The sequence below is a fragment of the Vulpes lagopus genome, chromosome 4 (genome assembly GCF_018345385.1).
Source record: "Vulpes lagopus strain Blue_001 chromosome 4, ASM1834538v1, whole genome shotgun sequence".
NCBI lineage: Eukaryota > Metazoa > Chordata > Mammalia > Carnivora > Canidae > Vulpes > Vulpes lagopus.
In genome coordinates this window covers 27,665,906-27,688,117 of record NC_054827.1, presented here as the reverse complement: position 1 = coordinate 27,688,117, position 22,212 = coordinate 27,665,906, and the positions used below count along the sequence as shown (strand labels likewise).

Genomic DNA, 22,212 nt, shown 5'->3' with positions numbered 1-22,212 from the left:
TCACGGTGGCTGCCAAAGCCACAGGCTCTGATGAACAGCAGGCCGCCCTCAGCCTCTGAGGAGAAGGGCGTTTCTAGGTGGCCATGTTTCCAGTTTCACCCTCCTGGGCTGAGCCTTTGGTGGGCACCCGACCAGAGGGTGGATGATTTGTAAGCTCCGTGGGTCTTTGCAAATGGTCTGGCACAGTAAGTTCTGCCAATCAGATTCTCGCAATAGGGAATCTGATTGGGGAACTAAGAAAACAATCACACAATAGGAGTTAAAATGGAAAGAATGCCTTAAAAAGAGCCATGAAAAAAATATGGCCAAGTGAGATCATAATCAGGTTGGTAATTATGAAGAGGCACAGTTGAAAGCAGGAGGTGAGACGATAAAAGGAACAGAAGCTTCAAGAGAGTATTTGAAGCACATTAAAGGCAGACACTAGAGAAAAGATCCAGAAACTCCCATTTACTTAAATTTTTATTGATGCCCTGGGTACATTTTTCTCTTGGATGCCCAGTTATAATGAAGTTCCATGTCTTCCCCATAGAACTTCTCTATCCTTCCTTATGCCTCGTATCTTTCCTTCAGTTTTTTTTTCCCCCTTCACAAACTGAAGAATCTACTTCAACATTCCCAAACATGCAGTCAGGTACAGAGTGAGCTACACTGGATCAGGAATTCAAGAAATCTGGGTTCATGTCCTCCTTTGCTACTGAATATCTCATGATCCTGAATGGGTCTGTTTTCAGACACATACTAAGCTCACATTTCTCTTTAAATACAATGAGGAACTATTCCTAGGGTTCTAAGAAGAAAATAAAAACAAGACTCCCCTGCATTGTAATTGAGATTCTCCCCTCAGATGCTCTATGTAAGCCAGTAAAACCGAATCATTCTATAAAGAATTGTAGTTGGTTGTTTAAGAATGACTTCCTTATAATATTCCAAAAACTTCTCTTTACTCTTGTCAGGTAAAAAAGATAGATTATCAAAAACATCCCAACTTTCATTTCTCTATGGCCAATACTAAATACTCAAATTTGACACCAATTCTTGAATGAATTAATATGGAAAAAATGCGCTGGACGTCTCTCTTATGAGCGAAATGTAAAGAGCCATAGGCCATAGTATCCCTCGGCACCCTAAAATTAACAACAACAACAACAAAAACCCTATGGGCTTTGGCCAAGAATAATATAGTAGTAAATAATTCACTGCTTAATCCTGTAAATCAGAAAACATGGAATAATATAATAGGACTGTAAGCACTCAGTGAAACCATGACACTTATTCTAATTGCATTTTCCTGGGAATTTATAGTATACATAGCTCTACAAATCAAATCCAAGTGTCAAAACGATAATTCAATAGCATTTACCACAGGGAAACACACTGAACCAAGCCAATGACAGGCTGAGAACAAACCACCAAACATAGTACAATAGAAAAGAGAAAAAAAAGAATAGGCCACTGAAATTGGTTTTTAAATTTCTGTTTCAAGTCACATCCTATAAAATTCTACGTGAGGTAAAATAACACCAGCAGCATACTTACTGCTTAACCTGTGCTGATGATAGAGTAAAGTGATGCTATATTTACTCATATAAATTTTAAATGGCTTTTACATTTTCAACTATAAACGCAGCTCCTAAAAATAGTGATAGAAACTGCTTTTCACTGTTGTCCTTTACTCTCTGTGGAGGGAGGCATTTAAATTTAAACTAATGAACTCTGATTACCCTGCAACACAGCAGTTCATTGGGGAATCCAGAGAAAGCTGGGAATTAACCTGCAATCTTCCCAACCCTGTTCAGTATTTTTATCTTACTCCCTTCTTCCTGTCCTACTAAGTCAACAGACACAAACTACATCAGTCTCCTATGCAGTTGACCCTTAAAGTTATTTTTGCTCTTCCCTTGCTGGTCTTGCATTTTTACCTTACCACTTTCAGAGATTAGGCTTCTACAGTGGGCACTCTTTCTCATCTCCGCCTAGAGTGGAGCGGTGTAATTAGGCTTGGCTTTATAGCAGATGACAGGGCTTGTGTAGGCAGTAGTTAAATGTCATAATGCAGAAGGGAAAGAAGCACCAAAGGGTTTTGAAGTCACATTTTATTATTTCAAGAGACGAGGCACTTACTGTCATCATGAACTTCTAGAGATGACTCCATCAAACTGTGGAGTAGTAGAGTATCATGAGCAAATGGCCACCAGCTGTGGTTCTTTTACTTCTTCAGATAACTCAGAGAAGTTGTTGGAGGGTAAGTGACACCTTCTACCTCCAAGTCATTCATTTGTTTAACAAATATCCCTGGCACCATTCTCAAGAAAGCAGAACCTGAAGACTATACATAGTAGGAAATGCTTTGGTTCTAAGACACTCCTAATTTCGGAACTAACAGACTTAAAAAAAATTGATGGGCCTAACTTCCTATGACCTAGAGCCAGCTGAATTAAAAACACGTATGAGAACATTCAAATTTCCAGGACTGAATCGGGACTATATTCTGTTACACACACACACACACACACACACACACACACACACACACCACATATATTCATACATAATATACATATGTTCATACATATGTATGTAATATACATATATCCTGCACATACATATGTATTCTGTATATAAATACACACACATATATATACACACACATACTCTGTTATTGATAGAGCCAAAGACTTGACAGCCCTCTCTGACAAATTTAAAGAGGAAGTATAAACTCTTTTAGTAACCCATCCTGTTTCTGCCATTCATGACCTTATTGAAATTCTTAAGAAATAAAAATCTATGTAAGTTTTAGATTTATATCACCTCAAGGAGTAGAGACACACTTTTATGGAGGTATGTTTTATGGAAGACACACAAGATACTTGAAGTATATGGTTTTCCTTCCATGTTTTTTATTTGTTCATGATGAGATTTAACACACCAGTTTATTATCAATTCTCACCACATGTCTTGATTATTCCTCTTACAGGATATTTCTCTACCTGAGAAATAGAATGTAGTAGGTATCTCTTACCATTTGAATCCACGATGGTGATATTGGCAGAGGCACTGTCATTTCCTAATTTGCTGGTCACTTTGCACATATATTCTCCAGAATCAGCCAGTGATGCTTTGCTAATGCGAAGTTCTGACTTCCTAGAAGATCAGGACCAAAGTGGTGTAAGTATATTTCACCAAAATACAATGACCAACAAAATCTATTTCTCTGTAGTTTCAGGGTTGTCAAACTCCCCTTCCCCACTCCACACATACCACATTACAACACGACTCACTAACACACAAACGTATGATTTGACCAAGAGTAAAGATGAGGTCTATCACATTTAAATTATACCATGGACATGGCCCTAATTTTATCATCCAGATTAGTAATTTAAAGGACATCTTCTCTAATTTTTCTTCTTATTACTCCACCACAAAAACTAAATACATTATGCCTCAGATTTTTTCTTCAAACCAATTGGTAAATTTTCTTCCTTTCTATATCTAAGTATCATCAGCCACTAGAAAGATTAAAATAGCATAAAATCATTTACAAATATGGTAAGGACAGAGACTTAAGGAAGGCTAGAATAGATTCAAATGCTCTGCACTTTTCTCAGTAGAGTAACATCAAGACTTATGTTAATTTTGAATGAAAAGGATTTACCACTTACAAAAGAAAGGGTATTTATCTTTAAGAAGATTCACATTAAAAAAAATAACAATAAAATAAAATAAATAAAAAAAATAAAAAGAAGATTCACATTGCTAGGAGCATAAAGGACACAAATCATTCTTAAGACTGAAATAAATGTATAACAACAGCACACACAACTGCATATTAAATCAATATTCAACACTCTTTCAACATAGGCAATGTTGTGATTTGGATTCATCTATGTTTTACTGTTGCGTATAGCCAATAATTTAAGCAGTCTCCATGATTTAAAAACACGGAACCACTGGGACTGGTAGAGTTTACTAAAGTCTTTTAAAAGCATCCCTGTAAAAAAAATAAATAAATAAAAATAAAAAAAATAGGGATCCCTGGGTAGCGCAGCAGTTTGGCGCCTGCCTTTGGCCCAGGGCGCGATCCTGGAGACCCGGGATCAAATCCCACGTCAGGCTCCCGGTGCATGGAGCCTGCTTCTCCCTCTGCCTGTATCTCTGCCTCTCTCTCTCTCTCTCTCTCTGTGTGACTATCATAAATAAATAAAAATTAAAAAAAATAAAAAAATAAAAGCATCCCTGTAGGGGCACCTGGGTGGCTCAGTGGTTGAGTGTCTGCCTTCAGCCCAGAACATGATCCCGGGATCCTGGGATCAAATCCCACATCAGACTCCCCACTAAGGGCACCTGCTTCTCCCTCTGCCTCTCTCTGTGCATCTCTCATGTATAAATAAAATCTTAAAAAAAAAAAAAAAAGCATCCCTGTATACTCACACCTGGTCCTGACTTCCTGGGCTCTTGGGATGAAAGCAGGAGAAAGAAAGTTGGAAGCAAAGATGGCAACTCAAAATTACAGGCAAAGCTCCCATAAGTTATACCATCCTAGTTTTATAGTGAACTTTCTGGTCTTCTTGTCATCTATTACTAATCAGATTCGATCAGTTATTCTAACTTAATTAATGAAACTTCAATTCCTACTCTTCTCTTCCAGTCTTCTGAATTGACTGCCCCACCCTGTCCCATATGAATGATATGGGCTTCCATCATGGCGCATTTGCTTGTGCCCTTTCTTCCTCCTATAAAGGGGGTATTGTATTGCAAGACATTAGCTCACTTCTCAGGACCAACTCAAATGCCAATTCTTTCATTAAACCTTTCTTAATTAGGTGGCTGCTGCTGCCCTCTTAGTCTAAATTCTGAAAGGCCTGAAGTTCCTCTCCCATGATTCTCACAGTTCTTGAAGTATATCTTATTTTTCAAATTAGGACATACACTCTGGAGGCGGAGTCCATAATTTAAACTTGTTGGCACCCTCACACAGTTCTATGGGGATATGCCACTGCTTTGTCCTTGGTGCATCCTCAAACATTATTGGATGACTGTGTGCATGAACGAAGAAAATACTCCCACTTAATGCTCCCACTTAAGCTCTCTCCAGGCACTTAAGCTCTCTCCAGGCTCTAATGTTACTACATGTTGGCTGCAGGAAAGGAGGATGCCTTCCGTTAAGAGGGCAGAGACAATCGGAGGGCCAGACCAAGGCGGCAACAGTCAAACCAACATATGGATTGAAAAATTAATGATTCAGAACAATGTCAGCCAATAGGGAAACCTGAGAAAATCAAACAAAGGGTACTGTACTCAAATTTGGAAGGCACTAGGTTAAATAAAAACAGGCTTTTTGTTGTTGTTAATCCTCAGGAATTCTCAAAGTCTTCAATATGCTAATGTACTCTGACTCTCTAAGAGGGGAATACATTATTTAGTTACTCTCAAATTTATTTGACGATGGAATCCTTGTCATCCACATAACATATCTAGTTCCTGAAAATAATGGAGCACAGAACAAAGTTGATAAAAAGTGGATCTAATATAATAACAGCCCGTTTAGCTGTACTGGGTGGGGGAGGGGGGAGAGGTGGGATCAAGGGCCATCCATGCAGGGATATTCACATATTAACTAGAGAGGTTCTCCACAGAAAAGCTTCCCTGAAGTATATCCCTAAAACCAAAATAGAACAATCCGAAGGCAAGCATATTGGCAAGTTGATATAAAGATCTAATTATAAACCAGAAGAACTTTTTTTTTCAAGAACTTTTAAAATTATCAAAACACAATATTAGCATGTTACCCCCACCGAGTTCTGTTAACTTTTAAGCCTAGTTTGGAGTACTCAAATCTAGTGTTCTCCTTAATGGTTATTGGCTATTTATACAAATTTGTCGATGTATGCCAAGTTTCCTTCATGACACACACCTATAAAGAACAGTCAGAAACAATATAATAAATACTACAATAAGCTTATCCAGCCCCAAATAGCATAATTAGCTGGAAGAATTTTCTTGTACAACCATGAAACCACTAATAATAATTGATAGGTAAATCATGAAGAACGTCAGGTTGAGGAATAATATCTTGGTTTTCAACACAGAAGGAAAGTGAATTCCTAAAGTAAGAAAATGATAACTTTTCTTGTTAAACCCCCAATCTTAATTCTAAGATTATCACAACAATAACCCAAGAACGTATAACACCTCAAGGTTATAATAATTCCAAGAACACTCTTTCTTTCCTATTCATGTAAGCTGATGATTTGCGTGGAGTTTTTTCTCGATGCTGTGCCATTTATATTTTAACTACTGAACTATATCAAACTATCGGAAACATGGGAATCAGCTTTACAGTTAACATAATCTTAAAGGGATAGTTCTTAAAATAAAAATTCTCCTAATAGGCCTACACAGTGTTTCCTGGAATATTATTCCAAATGATGTATATAGATTTTATGCTTAAAAAAATAAGGGAAAGAACAAGAAATAAAAGAAAAATTTTCTATCAAATAAATATTGCATTGAACAAAGTTAAATAGATTTCTCTCCAACAGTACCTCTTAATGGTTTTTATGCAAATATGTACTTTCTAAGGCAGGCATGACATGCAGCTAAGGTATCCTTTCAATAGAGAATACCCTTGGGAATTCTGGGACTGAACATCAATGGGCCAAGACTAAGATTCAATTTAATCAAGATAAGCATAACAAATACACTTCAGTTCAAAAATCAGTAACAGAAGTACAGGCTTGCAGAGATGTGCCTTGACAATAATATACACAGAAAAAAGGATTTCAATTAGCCATGCATTTAACATTATTCCATTTTAAACAACTAGTAAAAAAAAAAAAGAAAGAAAGAAAGAAACTTATACAATGTTTGGCCATATTAATATTAAAACAGCATAAATCAAATTGGATAAAAGTCTCAATACACTGTTCATAGGCTGGATCACATCTAGAATATTTAATTATGTTTTGAAGTGGCATCTGATGAAAAAATATCAATAACTAGAGGACTTAGAAGAGGTTGATTACAATTGAATAGGGCTTATAAATCTTATCACTAGAGAAGATTCTGTTAAAGAACAGAGGTCCTATTGGCAGGCAACTATGAACAAGATATGGGTAGCTTTTAAAAATATATTTCATGGTTGTCACCTAGAAGAGAAAACTATTTGGGGAGGCTTTTGAAAGCAGAATGATGTCTGACAGGAAAAAAAAGGCATATTTTGAGTGATAAGGAAGAGTTTTTGAACATTCAAAAATGGGGAGGGTGTCTTTCTCTTTGCAAAGATTCAAGTCTGGATAACCACCTGTCAAGAATATCTCTATGCAGAGAAAGGATTAAATTAGATCAGTGGTTTAAACTATTTTGAAAAAAAAAATGCTGTTTAAATCAGAACCTCATATTCAAAACTATCATAAAGAGACAAAGGTGTTCAGGTCAGAGTGGCTCATTTCTAGTTCAGTGGAAACTTAAGATTTTCTCCAGGAACACAATGGGAAAATCACTGATCCAAATGATCATTGGGACCCCTGTGAACTCTAATGATATAATGAATTATGAGACTCCAATCTGTAGGTCCTAGTGTACAGCATGGGAACTAGGAAGAAAGTAGAAATAGGCAAACCTTTCTTGAAAATTATACATTGCAAAGATCTGAGACTTTGATAAGTATGGATACAACAGTCTTGTTGTACTCTCTTCAATAGGCTACCATATGTTCTCCACAGGAAGGAAGTTAACTTGGAAAAACTGTTGCATTCCCATCCAATCATAAAATAACTTTTTTGCTCTTGAACTAATGAGTTATCTAGAAACCTGGGAGGGGTTGGTGTTTTGGTGGATTTTCATTTTCTACAAGTATTAAAAGAGTTAACTCATGTAAAGTGTCTAAAATAATGCTTGGAATCCAGTAAGCTCCCAATAAGTATTAGCTATTATTACAATTATATTTCATCTTCCTGCACTATTTAGATTTTTTTATAGGTACAAATTATCTTTGGATTAAGAAAAACAATATGATGTAAAAATAAATTAAGACAGACTGATTTAAATATGAAAGTTCTAAATACTAATTTCTCCTTTTTGAATATCAAAATACTAACTATTTTTTCAATAAGTGCTCAGAGGATGGACTCAAGGTTCCAAAAAGTACTATTTTCTTTGTCATAATTTGGCTTGATTCTTCCACCACAGTTCATAGGCCAAGGCAACTTAAACGCATATAGGGAATATCTCCTCAGTTCATATAAATCTAATCCCCTGATCTCTAAGGAATCATATATGAACTCCATGAATGTGTGTAAGCATGCCTGTGTGTGTGTGTGTGTGGGGGGGTGTTCAATACAGCTTCAGATACTGTCAAACTGCCAATAATAAGAAGGATAAGGGAGGAGGAGGAGAAGGGTTTCACAAGCAACTGTCATACTATACAAAACCAGGCATTGCACCAAATGCCTCACATAAGCCATATGAAATAGGCACTGAGAATTCCCATTTATACCTAAGGAATTTGAGATTTCCTTACATATAAAATTAAAATGACCTCCAAGAGCTGCTTAACTGATAAAAGAAGGGGAGGTGTGTGGACTTTTTCTAGTATAGAGTCAAAGGACCTGCAACAATTGACAACAAAAGAAAGTATTCCTCTAAAATTTTCACAGAAATTTGACAAAACCAATTTGATCCAATCTCAAACAAAATTAAAATATGTGAGAGTGGAAATGAAGAGCTGAGACAGAACCAAGGGCATCCGAAACATGTGCCATACACAAACAGTGGGAAGTCAGCCTCTAGTAAGGCTAACATAGAACAGATATTTAAACGAGGCCAATCCGGCAGCCTCAAATATGAATCTGTCATACGTCATGCTCTTTAACCACTTTTCTTGGTCAAAATTATCCACCGGGCAGAGGAAACAGAACAAAGGGATAAGCAGACACATAACATGAGGACAGTTTCCATTTTTTTTAAATTGGCTCCACGTATCGCTTTGCCAAATACAACAAACACAGGCTCAGATGTAAATTCAAAATCATAGGAAGAACATGTAAGAATGTACTTTGAGTAGGAGCAGGAGCAGAAGGATGAGAAGACTTTACAAAATAACAGAAATTGCTGATTGGTGTGAAGTCTTTTCGCAGCACTCAGGGATGAAAAGGAAATTCTGGCTCCTATGTACAATCTAGATTAAGTGAAAAAGAAACCTAGACTAAGGGATGGAAAAGAGTCAACATTTTTTCTCAAAAAAAAAAAAAAAAGAGAGAGAGAGAGAAAAAGAGAAAGAGAGAATCTCAAGGAAATCCTAAACCTGACAATTCACCTCTGCTTGGTTGATCAAGCCTCAGATAAAGTTTTAAGGAACAGAACAACCACTGCAAACCATTAAGAGTTTGAATATCTTAGTAATGAAAAATTATGAATATGTAGATGAAACTGAAAAATGAGAATTTTATTAAAGACATTACCCTATGTCCATATGTGACCTTAGCCCTGTGTTGTGACTTTACTATACATAGCAAAACCACCAGTAACTGTGAGAAGACAGGAGGCAGAGATTCAGACTTAATTTCAAATCCAAGCTTTACTATTCATCGGCATTAGATCTACAGCAAGAAACCAAACTTCCTTCATGCTGAGGGCATTCATTTTTTAAAAATGAGTATAACAATAATAGTATCCATTCTCTTATATTTATAGGACAAGTTGAAATAATAGGGCACCCTGCAAATGTTGATTAAGTTTGGATTCCGTTTGGTCCTTTAACCTTAAAAAAAGATGACAACACTAATGGCTCACTTTACACAAAGTGTCGTATTTTTGGAAGATCTAATATGTTACAATGTTTTGTCAAGAGTAATTTACAGCCACATAAGCTGAATAAAACATCTTTTTTCTTTTTTGTTTTCCATTTAATTCTTTCCAGCAAGGCTGCTATTTAAAAGAAGTAATTTCTGAATATGGGCCTTTCTGGTATAATGGGAATTTATTAATATGTAGACAGTGCTGTTAGCTGTCTGGACCTATGAGGCCAACATGAAAATGCTTTTCTGAATACTAATGATCCTTTTATATGTCATCCGAGCCATGTAACAAATTACCTCTTTAAGCATATATGTACTGTTTTCAAAACCTTGTTCTCCTTCTACCCATCTTCATTTGTTTCTCCCCAAGCATCATCCTCAGACTGAATAATCCCAGTTGGAAGATGTTTTGTTCTGTTCAGCCTAGATAAACCTAGCTTCTCCCTCCCTTGTTCCTCCTCTTCTTTCTTGGAAGCCTCCTCCATCCCTGACCCAGTCCCCTTCTGTGCTAGCTTCTTGCCATGACATCCCATGACTATCACTACTGTGCCACTTAAGATTGAGTATTCTAACTCTATACCCTCTCTACCACTTGCCTCTTGAGAGCAAGGAGCTTGTCATTCATGTCTATGTACCGAGCATCTAGCCCACGGTCTGACACACAGCAACTTGTCCCATAAAGGGCAAAATTTCCCATCCAACCAGTTGCTGACCTCTTGACTGTCCTGTAAACAGAACTTGCTACTGGCTACAAGTCTGCTCTTTCTCTATAATGGCCCAGTCCAGCCCACCCACCCAGCCCCGGAGGAGATTCTCCTCCCTCAGCAGCCTCAAATCCACCTCCACATGGCTACTCAGGAAGCTCCTGGGGGTCCCTCCTACTTCCCAACCTCATGGCACTTACAGTCAGTAACCCACAATTTAACACTAGGCTTTAATGTATGTATGATGCACTCAATCAAACATTAGGGATATCTCCCTGATTAAATCTTGACTTAAAGTAGAATTTACATTAATATAAATAATAATTTTCTAAAAGGTCGCTATTTGCAACTGGATGGGATGCTTGAAAACTCCCGAAACCCCCCCAGCCCTAAGAGTGCTGTAGCAATACCCTCTGGAACAGCTATGTCTCAGATAAGGCTGAACCAGAGGATCCCTATACAATCTGTGACACCCTCCCCACCGGGGGCAGAGATAACACCCATGCTTCTCCCATTTCCCCCACACTCCCAGCATAAAGCCTTCTGTGAGCACTTAAATATTACTGATATCATTTGACAGCCGTGTGGAAAGAAATGAGACATTCTCCTGCATGTGAAGATAACTTAGTTTCTTACTAACGTGTTTCACTGATGAAAAACAAAACAGACACCAAATTCTATTCAACCCAGTATCTAAAAGTATTCTTTTTCTTATTAAACTTCTCTATAAGCGTCATGGTTATTTTTTTCCATTCATTCACTCTACCTCCTCCCTCCCCACATGTACACATTATTAAACATGTATGCTTTCCCTTTTTAAAAGAAGGAATAAGGTGTTAAGGAACCCAAGGAATAGATTTGTGCTCCAGCTTAGTTTCTACTAGTTGTGTGACTCAAGGCAAGATAGAACACTTCTTTGAATCTTAACTTCTTAGTATGCAAAATTAGCTCCCAAGTATGGTTCAACTTCCCTTCCTACCTATGGGAATGATGTAATAAATAATGAGATTTTGTAAAAAAAAGAAAAAATATTATGTCACTTTGCGGTGTTATTTTTTTGTATCATTGAAGAACCACCTGCCACAAAGTAATATCCACTCTTTTTTTCTCCACATCTTTTTTATTCTAAGATTGTATTTATCTGATAGAGAAAAAGCGAGCACAAGAAAGCAGAGTGGCAGGCAGAGGGAGAGGGAGAAGCAGGCCCCTGCTGAGCAAGGAGCCCAACCTGGGGCTTGATCCTAGGACTCTGGCATCATGACCTAAGCCAAAGGCAGATGCTTAACCAACTGAGCCACCCAAGCCCCCCTTTTTCCCACATCGTATTACAGTATTTCCAAGTCAAAGAGTCTTGCTGACATAATCGGTAACAAGAATAAGAGGCACAGTCAATAAAACCATGGAAACTAGGGGGGGAAATTCAGTAATTATGGTTATTACAGCAATTAAACACTTTGGGAAGATTAAGTTAAATTTCCATTATAATCACTTTGTTGTCTCTTGTTCATGACTGTGTGACAACTTTTTGGTAGGTGCTTTTTTAAATTAAAGTACAGGAGGAGATTCTTTTACTGTTGCTTCTGCTCTCTGGGATTTCACTGGAATCCTTCAAGTGTGAGGAAAAGAAAATGTATCTTTGAGCCTGGAAGTACTATTAGACATGTCACATCGATTAAAGGACTATTTACAAGCAACACTCTCATGTACTTATCTCTTCCCTAATTTCAAAATGTAGTTTGATATTAGAAGAGGATTTTTTAACTGAAGAAATATATAAAAATCAAGAGGATAGGAATAATAAAGGAGCCTCATTTTAGAGTTGGTATGGACACGCCTCCAAGATGTTACGGGAATCACATGGAGCCCTTCCAACTTTGTCCCTCCTCGAGGAAGGTAGGATGATTTAAGATTTTGGCTGGCCAAAATTATCTGATGTTTTAATGTGCTACAGCGGTGATGTAGTATCACAGAACTGTCCATTAAAAAATCTTATTAGGTATAACTGTATGCATTAACCTCTTACTTGAAAATAGTTCAAATTCAAGCAATTGCATTCTCTTTCCATAAATCTGGGTATTTACTGCGCTTTCTCATGAAGTTGGGATGTTGATTGTGGAAGGCACTGGTATTCTCAACAGCATTTGTCTTATTTCAAAGCAACTGATTTTTAGATGTAACATATTCCAATTATAGCTGCTACTACTACTCCTTCTCTCTCCAGATCCTCTAAGTTCTCTCCCCATCCAATCTTTTCTGTTCTTCCCTTTCCAGAAGCTGCAAGAATCAGAAACTTCAAACTCTTTCCTATATAATAATACAATTTCTGGCCATATACAATGAAAAACCTTTCCATCTATTATAGATCATAGCTTTTTCATAAAAAAATTCATTTATTGGGACCATAAATAATTTTTGTATTTTATATCATTCTATTGCTAGACACTGCCTCTGCTATTATATGCATTACACTTACCCTGGCTTTTTTTGTATCTTGATGTTTTGTGGTTTGTTCTTTCGGTTTAATTCATTCCCGTTCTTGAACCATTTGAATTTGAGAGAGGAGTATTCAGAACTGGTCTCACACCGAAGCACTAGTTTAGAGCCTGCAGCAGACTCCTGGCTTCTCATCTCTTTCAATCGGGGAGGCAAAGCTAAAAAAGAAAAGAGAAGGAAAAAAAATTCTGATCATCTTTCAAAAAGAAATATATTAATTTTAAGTGAACTTGATCAAGACACCATTCCCAAATGTTTTACTATCTAAGAGAGAGAGAGAGGGAGGAAAATGAGTCAACCGAAACGGATCTCAGCTTGGAGAAAAATAAAATGCCCAAATAAAATTTACTTGAGAAGGGAGTGGGGGAGAATCTAGATTATAAAATATTCCAGATGGTTACTTCCCCAATCTTTACATGTTCTAATGCCAGTAAAGTCCTGAACATTGATCATTTCAAAAATATGAAAACCTATGCTGAAGGAGAATATGCAAACCAGGCCCTCATCATCATTATTATTAGTTCTAATTCCAGTATAGTTAACACAAAATGTTCTGTTGGTTTCAGGTGTACAACATACAGGCCATTATTTGTAAAGTATGTGCACATCTCAGATCACAAATTATCTTCATCAGAATTCTGTAAATAGATACAGCAGGCATCATACCCATGTTTTAAATGGGAAAGTTTAATTTCAGAAATGGTTAAGTGACTGACTTGTTCATGATTATGTTTCTGGAGAGTCAGAGTTAGACTCTGCTATCATCAGAGGTGGCTCAAAGAACAAAGAGAATTCATCACTCTTAACGATGTTCCTTTCGGGGCACCTGGGTGGCTCAGTGGTTGAGCATCTGCCTTTGACTCAGGGTGGATCCTGGGGTCCTGGGGTGGAATCCCACATCAGGCTCCCTGCATGGAGGCTGCTTCTCCCTCTGCTTATGTCTCTGCCTCTCTCTCTCTCTCTCTCTCTCTCTCTCTCTCATGAATAAATAAATAAAATCCTTAAAATAAAAAATAATAATAATGTTTCTTTCTTCAAGACAGAAATTCTCTGGTGACATCACTTTTTTATTAGACCTACGGTTGCTGTCCTACAGACAATGAATGACCATTTCAGATGACTACTATGTGCACATCAAATTGTCAATTTGACAGGAATCAAATGTTATAATACCTGAGATTTGCATTAAAACAAAATGGTGGTAGGGAATGGGTAGGCATAAAAATGAAACAAATTTCCCAAGAAGCTAGTTGATCATCACAGAAGTCAAGCAACAGGTATGCATGCCGTTTGGTTATGTGATTCAATACAGCATGCCTGGGTTTGTCAAAATAAAAGGTTTTTTTAAAAAAACAAAAGTATAATGAATGGACTTTCCTCTGCATACAACATTTCACTTAATAACCGACATCACACAACCTGAGTTCTCAACAATTCTGTGTCCACTGAGTCTTAGAGAAGCCAACTACCAAGTCCACTTCTGCTCCAGTTCAGGTAGTAACAGAAAATCCCAGAAAACAAACCACGACAAGTAAGACTGCCCTTCCCTGATCCAGAGTGTAATTATTCACTGGGTATGGTGACCAGGACTCCAAGGACAGCAATCAGAGCCATGTTCCAACAGGAAATGAAGTACCTTTCCTACTCAGGGTATGTTTGTTTTTCTACAAGTCTGCCTTTACCAAGTAAATTCAAAGAAATGTCATGAACAAGCAGAGGAAGGTTCCTATAAATTATAGCAAAAACCATCTGAACACTGTGATTTCTTAGCAGAGCTCCTAAAATTACATGTGCCCTTTGTATTTATTTAGAGGCTAGGAGAGGAGGTGGAGAAGTAGGCACTTAATGTGAAGATACAGTGGCAAGATAGAAAACTCATTTCAGCTGTTCTTTGCCTTTGATATCTGATGATTTTATCTGGTTCTTGTTTTCTGACAGCTTGAAAATAAGATTTACTTCTGAACAGATTTTTATAGGAGTCTTCTTTTTAGGATGGGGTCCATGAATCTCTGTTTTGGAGGCTTTTAAAAACAGACTAAATTCTCATCTATCTGGAATAGTGTCTGTAGGTTCTCATTAACTCTTGAAGATCATCTTCCACTTTGTGAGCCCGGTAGAGGGTTTTAAAGAAACAAATTTGCTGGAGCTAAATGACATGAAAGAAACGGGCTTACATATATTAAGAAAAAATAAACTGCCTCGCTATTTTACGTATAAACTAAAAGAACAGGTTTGATATTTTTTGGGTTTCACTGAGTTTTACATTTAACTTAGCACACAATCGAAACTCTCAAGTTTTATTCCCTTGCCTTCAAGCAAAAGGTTTTCACTGTACTATTTCAGAAATACTTAACTCTCAATAAAGCACCATGTACCCTCACCCACCACTCCACACACTTGCTTATCAATACTGTCTCAATAGAAATCTACTAGACTTTGGATTCTTTAGTTTGAACAAATTTTCATCAAATCATGTGCATCTTTTTCCTTTTCTCTCTTTCCCTTTCTCACTCCTATCTCTCCTTCCCCTCTTGTCTACCTCTTTATCTATTGTTTATTCATTTAGTATCTGAATCTCAAGCATGAGAAAACAATCAGACAAATTCAAATGGAGGAATATTCTGCAACACAACTCATCCAGGCTTCAGAAGCACTGATGTCATAAATGACCACAGAAGACCAACTGTGAGAACTGATGGGAGATGAAAGGAGATTAAAAGACATGACAAATAAATGCAATGTGTAGCTATCACTGAATCATGCATCACAAAAAACTCTCTGAAAGATATTATTGGGACTCGTGGGGAAATTAGAATCAAGGTATCATATGAACATGAAATTTCTCAAGTGTGGTCACCACACTGTGGTTACACAGAAGGTCCTTGTGTTCTTAGGTGGTATCTGCTGCAGTACTGGGGATGAAATGTCATGAAGCCTACAATCAAGTTTCAAACAATTCAGTAAATAAGGGAATATATACATACATATGCACATAAACACATAGTAAGAAAAAGAGGAATCTTGGTTTCTCTCTGTTTTCTTGCCTTTTTCATCTGCTCTCATTGCAGTTCAATAAAACGCTCAAGATTTCATGAAATTTTAAAATTTTGGTTAAGTTTGCAGTCATTAAGGAGATTCTTGGGAATATTGGAGTTTTAATTCGCAAATATATCTCCTAAAACCATATCATCCAATTAAATTCTGTTACTGGGCCGGCACTGAAATCGTCATATGGTTCAACCTCATACCCATGACTTTGGGGCTCCAATCCTCCCCAAAGGGAAGGAAACAACCACTCATCTGGTAGGTCAACATTTATCCTTTCCTTTGGCATTTCAGGTGCAAAGAAAGACCCACATATCTTTTGTCTTTAAGAGATGATCTGTGATGTAGTGCTGCAGAGACCCTCAGCTCTAAGTCTTTCTTTGTTAAAATATCCACTCCTTAAGCTGACTCTGTATAAACATTTCTTAGTGTTTGGGGTTCTGGTATATCTCCATCGACTGGCCTGAGCTCCTCCCCCTTGCACACAGTTACAAGTCCACCAGAAGTACAGAAGTTCCCAGCTACTCTAACTTTGCAACCCTTAAAGTTTACTTGTAAAAACGTCCCTGCTGTACCTTTCAAGGGTCACCATCTATGACATGAGGATATCTCACTTTTCAGAGAACAGCTCTTTCAAGGAGTTAACTCAAAATCCTCCGGAGCATAAATGCAGAAACAAATCTGTATACCATGAACAGAGCCACACAACTGCATCCTTGGTCCATGGGTGTTCTGTTGTCAGTGGTACCTTCTACAGAAGCAGCATACAACCTTCCTCACTCATTCTTGATAGAGCCCAAATTCAAGTCTCCTGGAGACTGGGCAACAACATAAATTCTTCTCTGTCTCCTTATATGACCACACTAATAGAATAGCCGTGAATATTTCAGATTCTTCACAAAAATGCAAACTAATAATTGAGCGCCAATGATGGTGCAGTTATTCTCATCTATACATAATGGCACAGATTAAGAAACTTTCTTTTATCAAATTATAAAATAATCACCATATTTTAATGGAAAACATTTTACTATGTATGTTTCCCAGTCAATGATTTACACGAAATAATCTTATTTATTTCATTAACAAAAATCTATTCCATCAAGTACTTTCTAATACTTAGATAGAAGTTTGTAAGGCCAGGGATCATTCTTAAACTGGGGGGCAATATTTTTTTAATTGAGTACTTGGATTTTAAAACTGCAAAAAACAGGGAACCCTGGGAGGCGCAGCGGTTTGGTGCCTGCCTTTGGCCCAGGGCGCGATCCTGGAGACCCGGGATGGAGTCCCACGTTGGGCTCCCGGTGCATGGAGCCTGCTTCTCCCTCTGCCTGTGTCTCTGCCTCTCTCTCTCTCTGTGTGTGACTGTCATAAATAAATAAAAATTAAAAAAAAATAAAACTGCAAAAAACAAAAGTATTTGCCTTTCAATCCCTGGGTAATAGTAAATTGCTTCAAGGTAAACAATGCTACGTTAATGCTTCGAATGCAGTACGTGTTCTGAGAATCTAGGAGGCGATTTAATTGTATTTGGTCTGCCTACCATTCAGAATTTCACTTTCAATGTGTTTCTGGAGAGGCAGAGTAGTTCCACACCTTAAAATAATTTAAGGATAGAGCAAGTTTTAGGTAGTCTTGGCCGAAATCTATTTCAAACTTAATATGAATGTATCTACACCTTAGAAATGTATCAACAGAGACAGACAGTAAAGTGCAATAAAGAGCAGCCTTTAAAAGAGAAACTCCCAAACCCTCAGAGCAATACCACACACTTTACAGGCATTTCTTTTTTATTGGCTTTAAGTGTCTTAAAGCCTTTAAAAGATCACAAACACACTCTTTTGACTCTAACTCAAAGCAAGTAGGTATACTAGATACACTAAAAAGTCTGTTTTTGCACTTCCGTGGCTTTTTAAAAAGATTTTCTATTTTTCTTTCTTTAGAGAGATAGAGCGAGCGAGCACGTATGAGTGGGAGTGGGGCAGAGGGTGAGGGAGAAAGAATACTGACCAGCCCCCTCCACTGAGACTAAAGCCCCATGTGGGACTTGATCCCAGGATCCTGAAATTGTGACCTGAGCCAAAACCAAGAGTTGGACACTTAACCCAGTAAGCCACCCAAGCATCCATAAACTTCTACCTTCCTTATTTGATGTCACACAATGTAGAACAAAATTGTGGCAATAATCCCAAAATCTTTATTTTACATTCCGACCACACGAAAACTTCAGGCAATGTGTTCATTTATTCCAACAATTTAATGTGTGAATAAATATTTGCACTAAAGGTGAAATAAATATGTATAAGGAACTATTCATCTAAGCGATCCTCCTGTTTTAATCGTCTACTGGGCACGTGTTTTAAAAAATATATTCAGTGCTGCTGTATCAAATATTATACTGTATTGTTAAGGTCAGGAAACAAGTTTTAGCATGTGTATAGAACCAAGATATGCTGACAGCATGTGACACTAGATAAGTTGTTGTTGCTGTCCTGTGAAGGATCTGACAGTGCAGAGCGAGCTCCTATCATTACTCTACGTGTCTGACTGTGCAGTTCATCCGAAGAGCTTCGCCACACTGAACAAATTAAACAGGAAACCTGCAAAATATTATCAGATACCAGCGAGCTTTCAGCTGCAATCCCAGAGAAATCTTCCCCTCCACACAACCGTTTAAAAGCCTGACATCACACACGTGCAGATTGCACCGTGAAAATTGGTTGTTAGTTAATGAAAGCCACACGAATATCATCAATCAGTCCGCTAAGTGGAAGGATGTCCCTTTTTCGTAGTCACGTTAGTGGTAAATAAATTACTGAAGAAAGCCTCCAAGATTCCTTTCCCGATCCTGTTTCTCCCTTGTTGAACCACCTTACAGAGAAGATTATTATGGTCAGGCACAGGGTAGATAAAGTTTATCCTTTGCCAGCTGGTCTTCTGAGCTGTGCTCACAGATTTAATAAGCTTGACTGGGAAAATGTATCTTATCAGGTTAAAATTTGTAAATATAGCTGTGTCAAAGGCAGCAAGTTCCGGTGGCAATGGTATTTCAGAATACTCCTTGGACTACCAGTCCTGCTACTGATGCAGCTAGTGGTCTGAAATTTGGTAAGAACTAACCAATAAGGTCACTATCTATTGCCCCAAGTAGAGACTCAGTGCTCACACTGGCCAGTGCTTCAGATAGACTGTTCTGGACTCTAGTTAACTACAGTCCCCTGTGAGCTAAATGGGCCTGCTATTTGTCCCTGTGTATTCAAAAAGGTATTTGGAGGGTTAGATAAAACATGTAGATGCCTTCAAGTGAGATAAAGTCACTATAAAATTCAAGGTTTTATTGTAATGTATTCTCAAGCTGACTCTGTTATCATCAGCAGTAAAGCAAGCTTAACCAGAAAACACACTAGGAATATGCTTCAAAGTATGGTTAAGATAGCTGGACTTCAGAAATACCATTTTAGCAGGTCTGTGTCCAAATTTTTTTTTCTTCTTTTAAGATTTTATTTATTTATTTGACAGAGAGAGAACACAAGCAGGGTGAGCAGCAGGGAGAGGGAGAAGCAGACTCTCTGCTGAGCAGGGAGCCCAACGTGGGCTTTGATCCTAGGACCCCAGGATCATGACCTGAGCCGAAAGGCAGATGCTTAACCGACTGAGCGATCCAGGCCCTCTGTGCCCAACTCCTTATATGGTGCAAGGATGTGCATGTGCACTACTGAATCATACCTTTATGAGCCTACTGATCCTCATAACTATGCATGGAACAGGTCATTACACAACATAAAACAATAAAATTGGGGGCAATGTTTCAACATCTTACTTCCAATATTCACGACAGTTGGCTTCTTACTGTGGTTAACTTTGACTTCCCAAACATAGCAGTTTCCATCGGAAGGAATTCTTACATGTGGATGGGCTCAAAGTTTCACTTCTCATAGTTAACTGTTAACAAGTTGAATGAGACAGTATGATTCTTCTAAATGCCCTATTTGAGAATTTGAGCCACAATCAGCCCATCAAAAGGTATGTATATTCTAAGACCCCTCAAGAATGACAAGCACATTGTATATCTGAATACCATGCCCAATAGACACCACTGAAGAAAACACATGTAAAGAAAGAGGAATTGATCATTTAAGGAATCTATCTCTACCAGATCAGGAGATGTAAAAACAAGTTATTAGTAGGTGGCCATAGTCATGATTGGAAGGATTAGGCTATTTATTGGTGGTGGTGGTAGTGGTGGTGGTGGCGGCGTGCTTGTGTGTATGTGTGTCCATTTCGATTGGCACTTTATTCAAACATCCAAATGTCTACATTTATCAGAGGCAAGATACATAGGATCTTAGGGACCTGGCTCAAAGCAGAACCTCAAAAGCTTGCTGAAAGAGTAAGCAGAACAAAGGATCTAGAAGATTCTGAGAAAGCAGAGACCCAGGTCCAAGAGCTAATCCAGAGACAACGCCTACCTTCTCAAAAGACTTTTTATTATTCAGAATGGAAGGACCCCAGTGACATGACTTTTTGTTTTCATGCATTCTACCGGATTAGGACTCTTTATACTCCTTGCCATGTGACACCAAAGAAGAGAAAGATGTTAAATTTATCTGGAAAAATCATCAAATAAATAGTAGTCTCTACTTGAAAATGTTCCTGTTCTCTGATACTTCTCTTCTCTGGTCATCACTGTTTGAGCGTTCTCTGCTCCAACCCGGCCTCAGTGAGGATGCCGGTCATCGCAACCACGGTCCTTCCTGGGCCACTCAGTGTCCTATATAGGAGCCTCCCCAGAGGCCAGGTGCTCACCCACTCCAGCAAGAGGAGTACACACATTAAAATATTATCTCCTCGCCTTCAAATCAAAATTGATTGTCCTCACTGATGACCCCAGCCCACAAGGTCTAAGTTAGCTCCCTTAACTAGCAAGTGTGCTCTTGTGTTTATGGTCAACGCATATCCCCGCATTTACCATTTCTCTGCAAAAGTTCTTGCATGAATTTCATGCAAAGCGGGTAATCATTTCATTTTACAGGTGAGGCTATGGGGAGGGGCAGTAGTTAATGCTGGAACTTGAACTTGCTTGATGTCATATGGCTAACAAGCTGCACACTAGGATTTAAACCCAGGACTTTCCCCTCCAGCAGGGGTGCTTTTGTGCAGCTTGAATTGAAGGCAGGAAAAGGTCCTATTGACAGAAAACTAAAAATGGGACAGATTATTCCATTCCATAGCCACCGTGGTAACTTTCTGTTTCTCATAATAAGCTATATAAACCAGATCACCTCTCCACGTATGTCTGTGAGAGATTTACAACACTGCAAAATTCTACAGGGGAAAATAAGTGCAGATTTATTAGGTAAGAGAATTTTTCGGCCTGAAAATTGATATTATGTTTGTTGAAATTAGCAATCTTCCTCTTCCATACGGTTCTGTAATTCTGTGCCCAGGATTTTGTAAGTTGAGGGCCAACGATAAAATTATAAAACTACTGTAAGAGTGTTCCAAAAGTCTGTCCGATGAAGTTAAAATAAGGCCCCCGCAGTACTTTCAACATTAACTCCTTTAGAATAGTACCAGCTATCACTTCTCGAGTACCTACTGTGTGCCAGGCACTGTTCCAGGAACTTTATGTCCACTCTTTTTCAGCTCTATAGAAGTTCCAGGAGATATGTATCACTATCGTTATTCTCAATTTACAAACAGAAACAGAGACGTAAAGCCACCTCCTACAGTCACACAGCTGGTATATTTGACACCAGGATCGGGACCCCAGAAATCTGACTCCAGAGCTCCTGTCTTTTTAAAAAAAAACAAAAGCAAAAACAAAACCATTTAATTTATTTATTCATGAGAGACACACAGAGAGAGGCAGAGATACAGGCAGAGGGAGAAGCAGGCTCCCTGCAGGGAGCCTAATGTGGGACTTGATCCCAGGACCTCGGGATCATGCCCTGGGCCGAAGGCCAATGCTCAGCCACTGAGCCACCCAGGCGCCCCTCCGGAGCTCCTACTCTTAACTACAAGGCAATAAACAATTATTTGCTGTGTTGGATATGCTCATTGGTCAAATATCAGATTTAATATATTGATATATTAATCATTACTATAGTTTTCTGATTAAATCTGGGATACAACGCGTGGCAGATCATTTCTGCACATAGTCCGAGGAC

The 22,212-nt window shown here is 38.2% G+C and overlaps 1 protein-coding gene across 3 annotated transcripts in view; it reads right to left on the bottom strand.

Annotated features, from left to right (window-relative positions):
• The window catches only part of NRG1 (neuregulin 1), a 1,076,683-nt gene that overhangs the window by 154,583 nt on the left and 899,888 nt on the right, over positions 1-22,212 (bottom strand). For all 3 annotated transcript variants that reach the window (XM_041753501.1, XM_041753509.1, XM_041753504.1), the window contains exons 2-3: positions 12,978-13,155; positions 3,023-3,144 (exon numbers count right to left, since the gene is read on the bottom strand). In XM_041753501.1, coding sequence (XP_041609435.1) covers positions 3,023-3,144; positions 12,978-13,155 — 300 coding nt within the window. The remainder of the gene's footprint in view (positions 1-3,022; positions 3,145-12,977; positions 13,156-22,212) is intronic.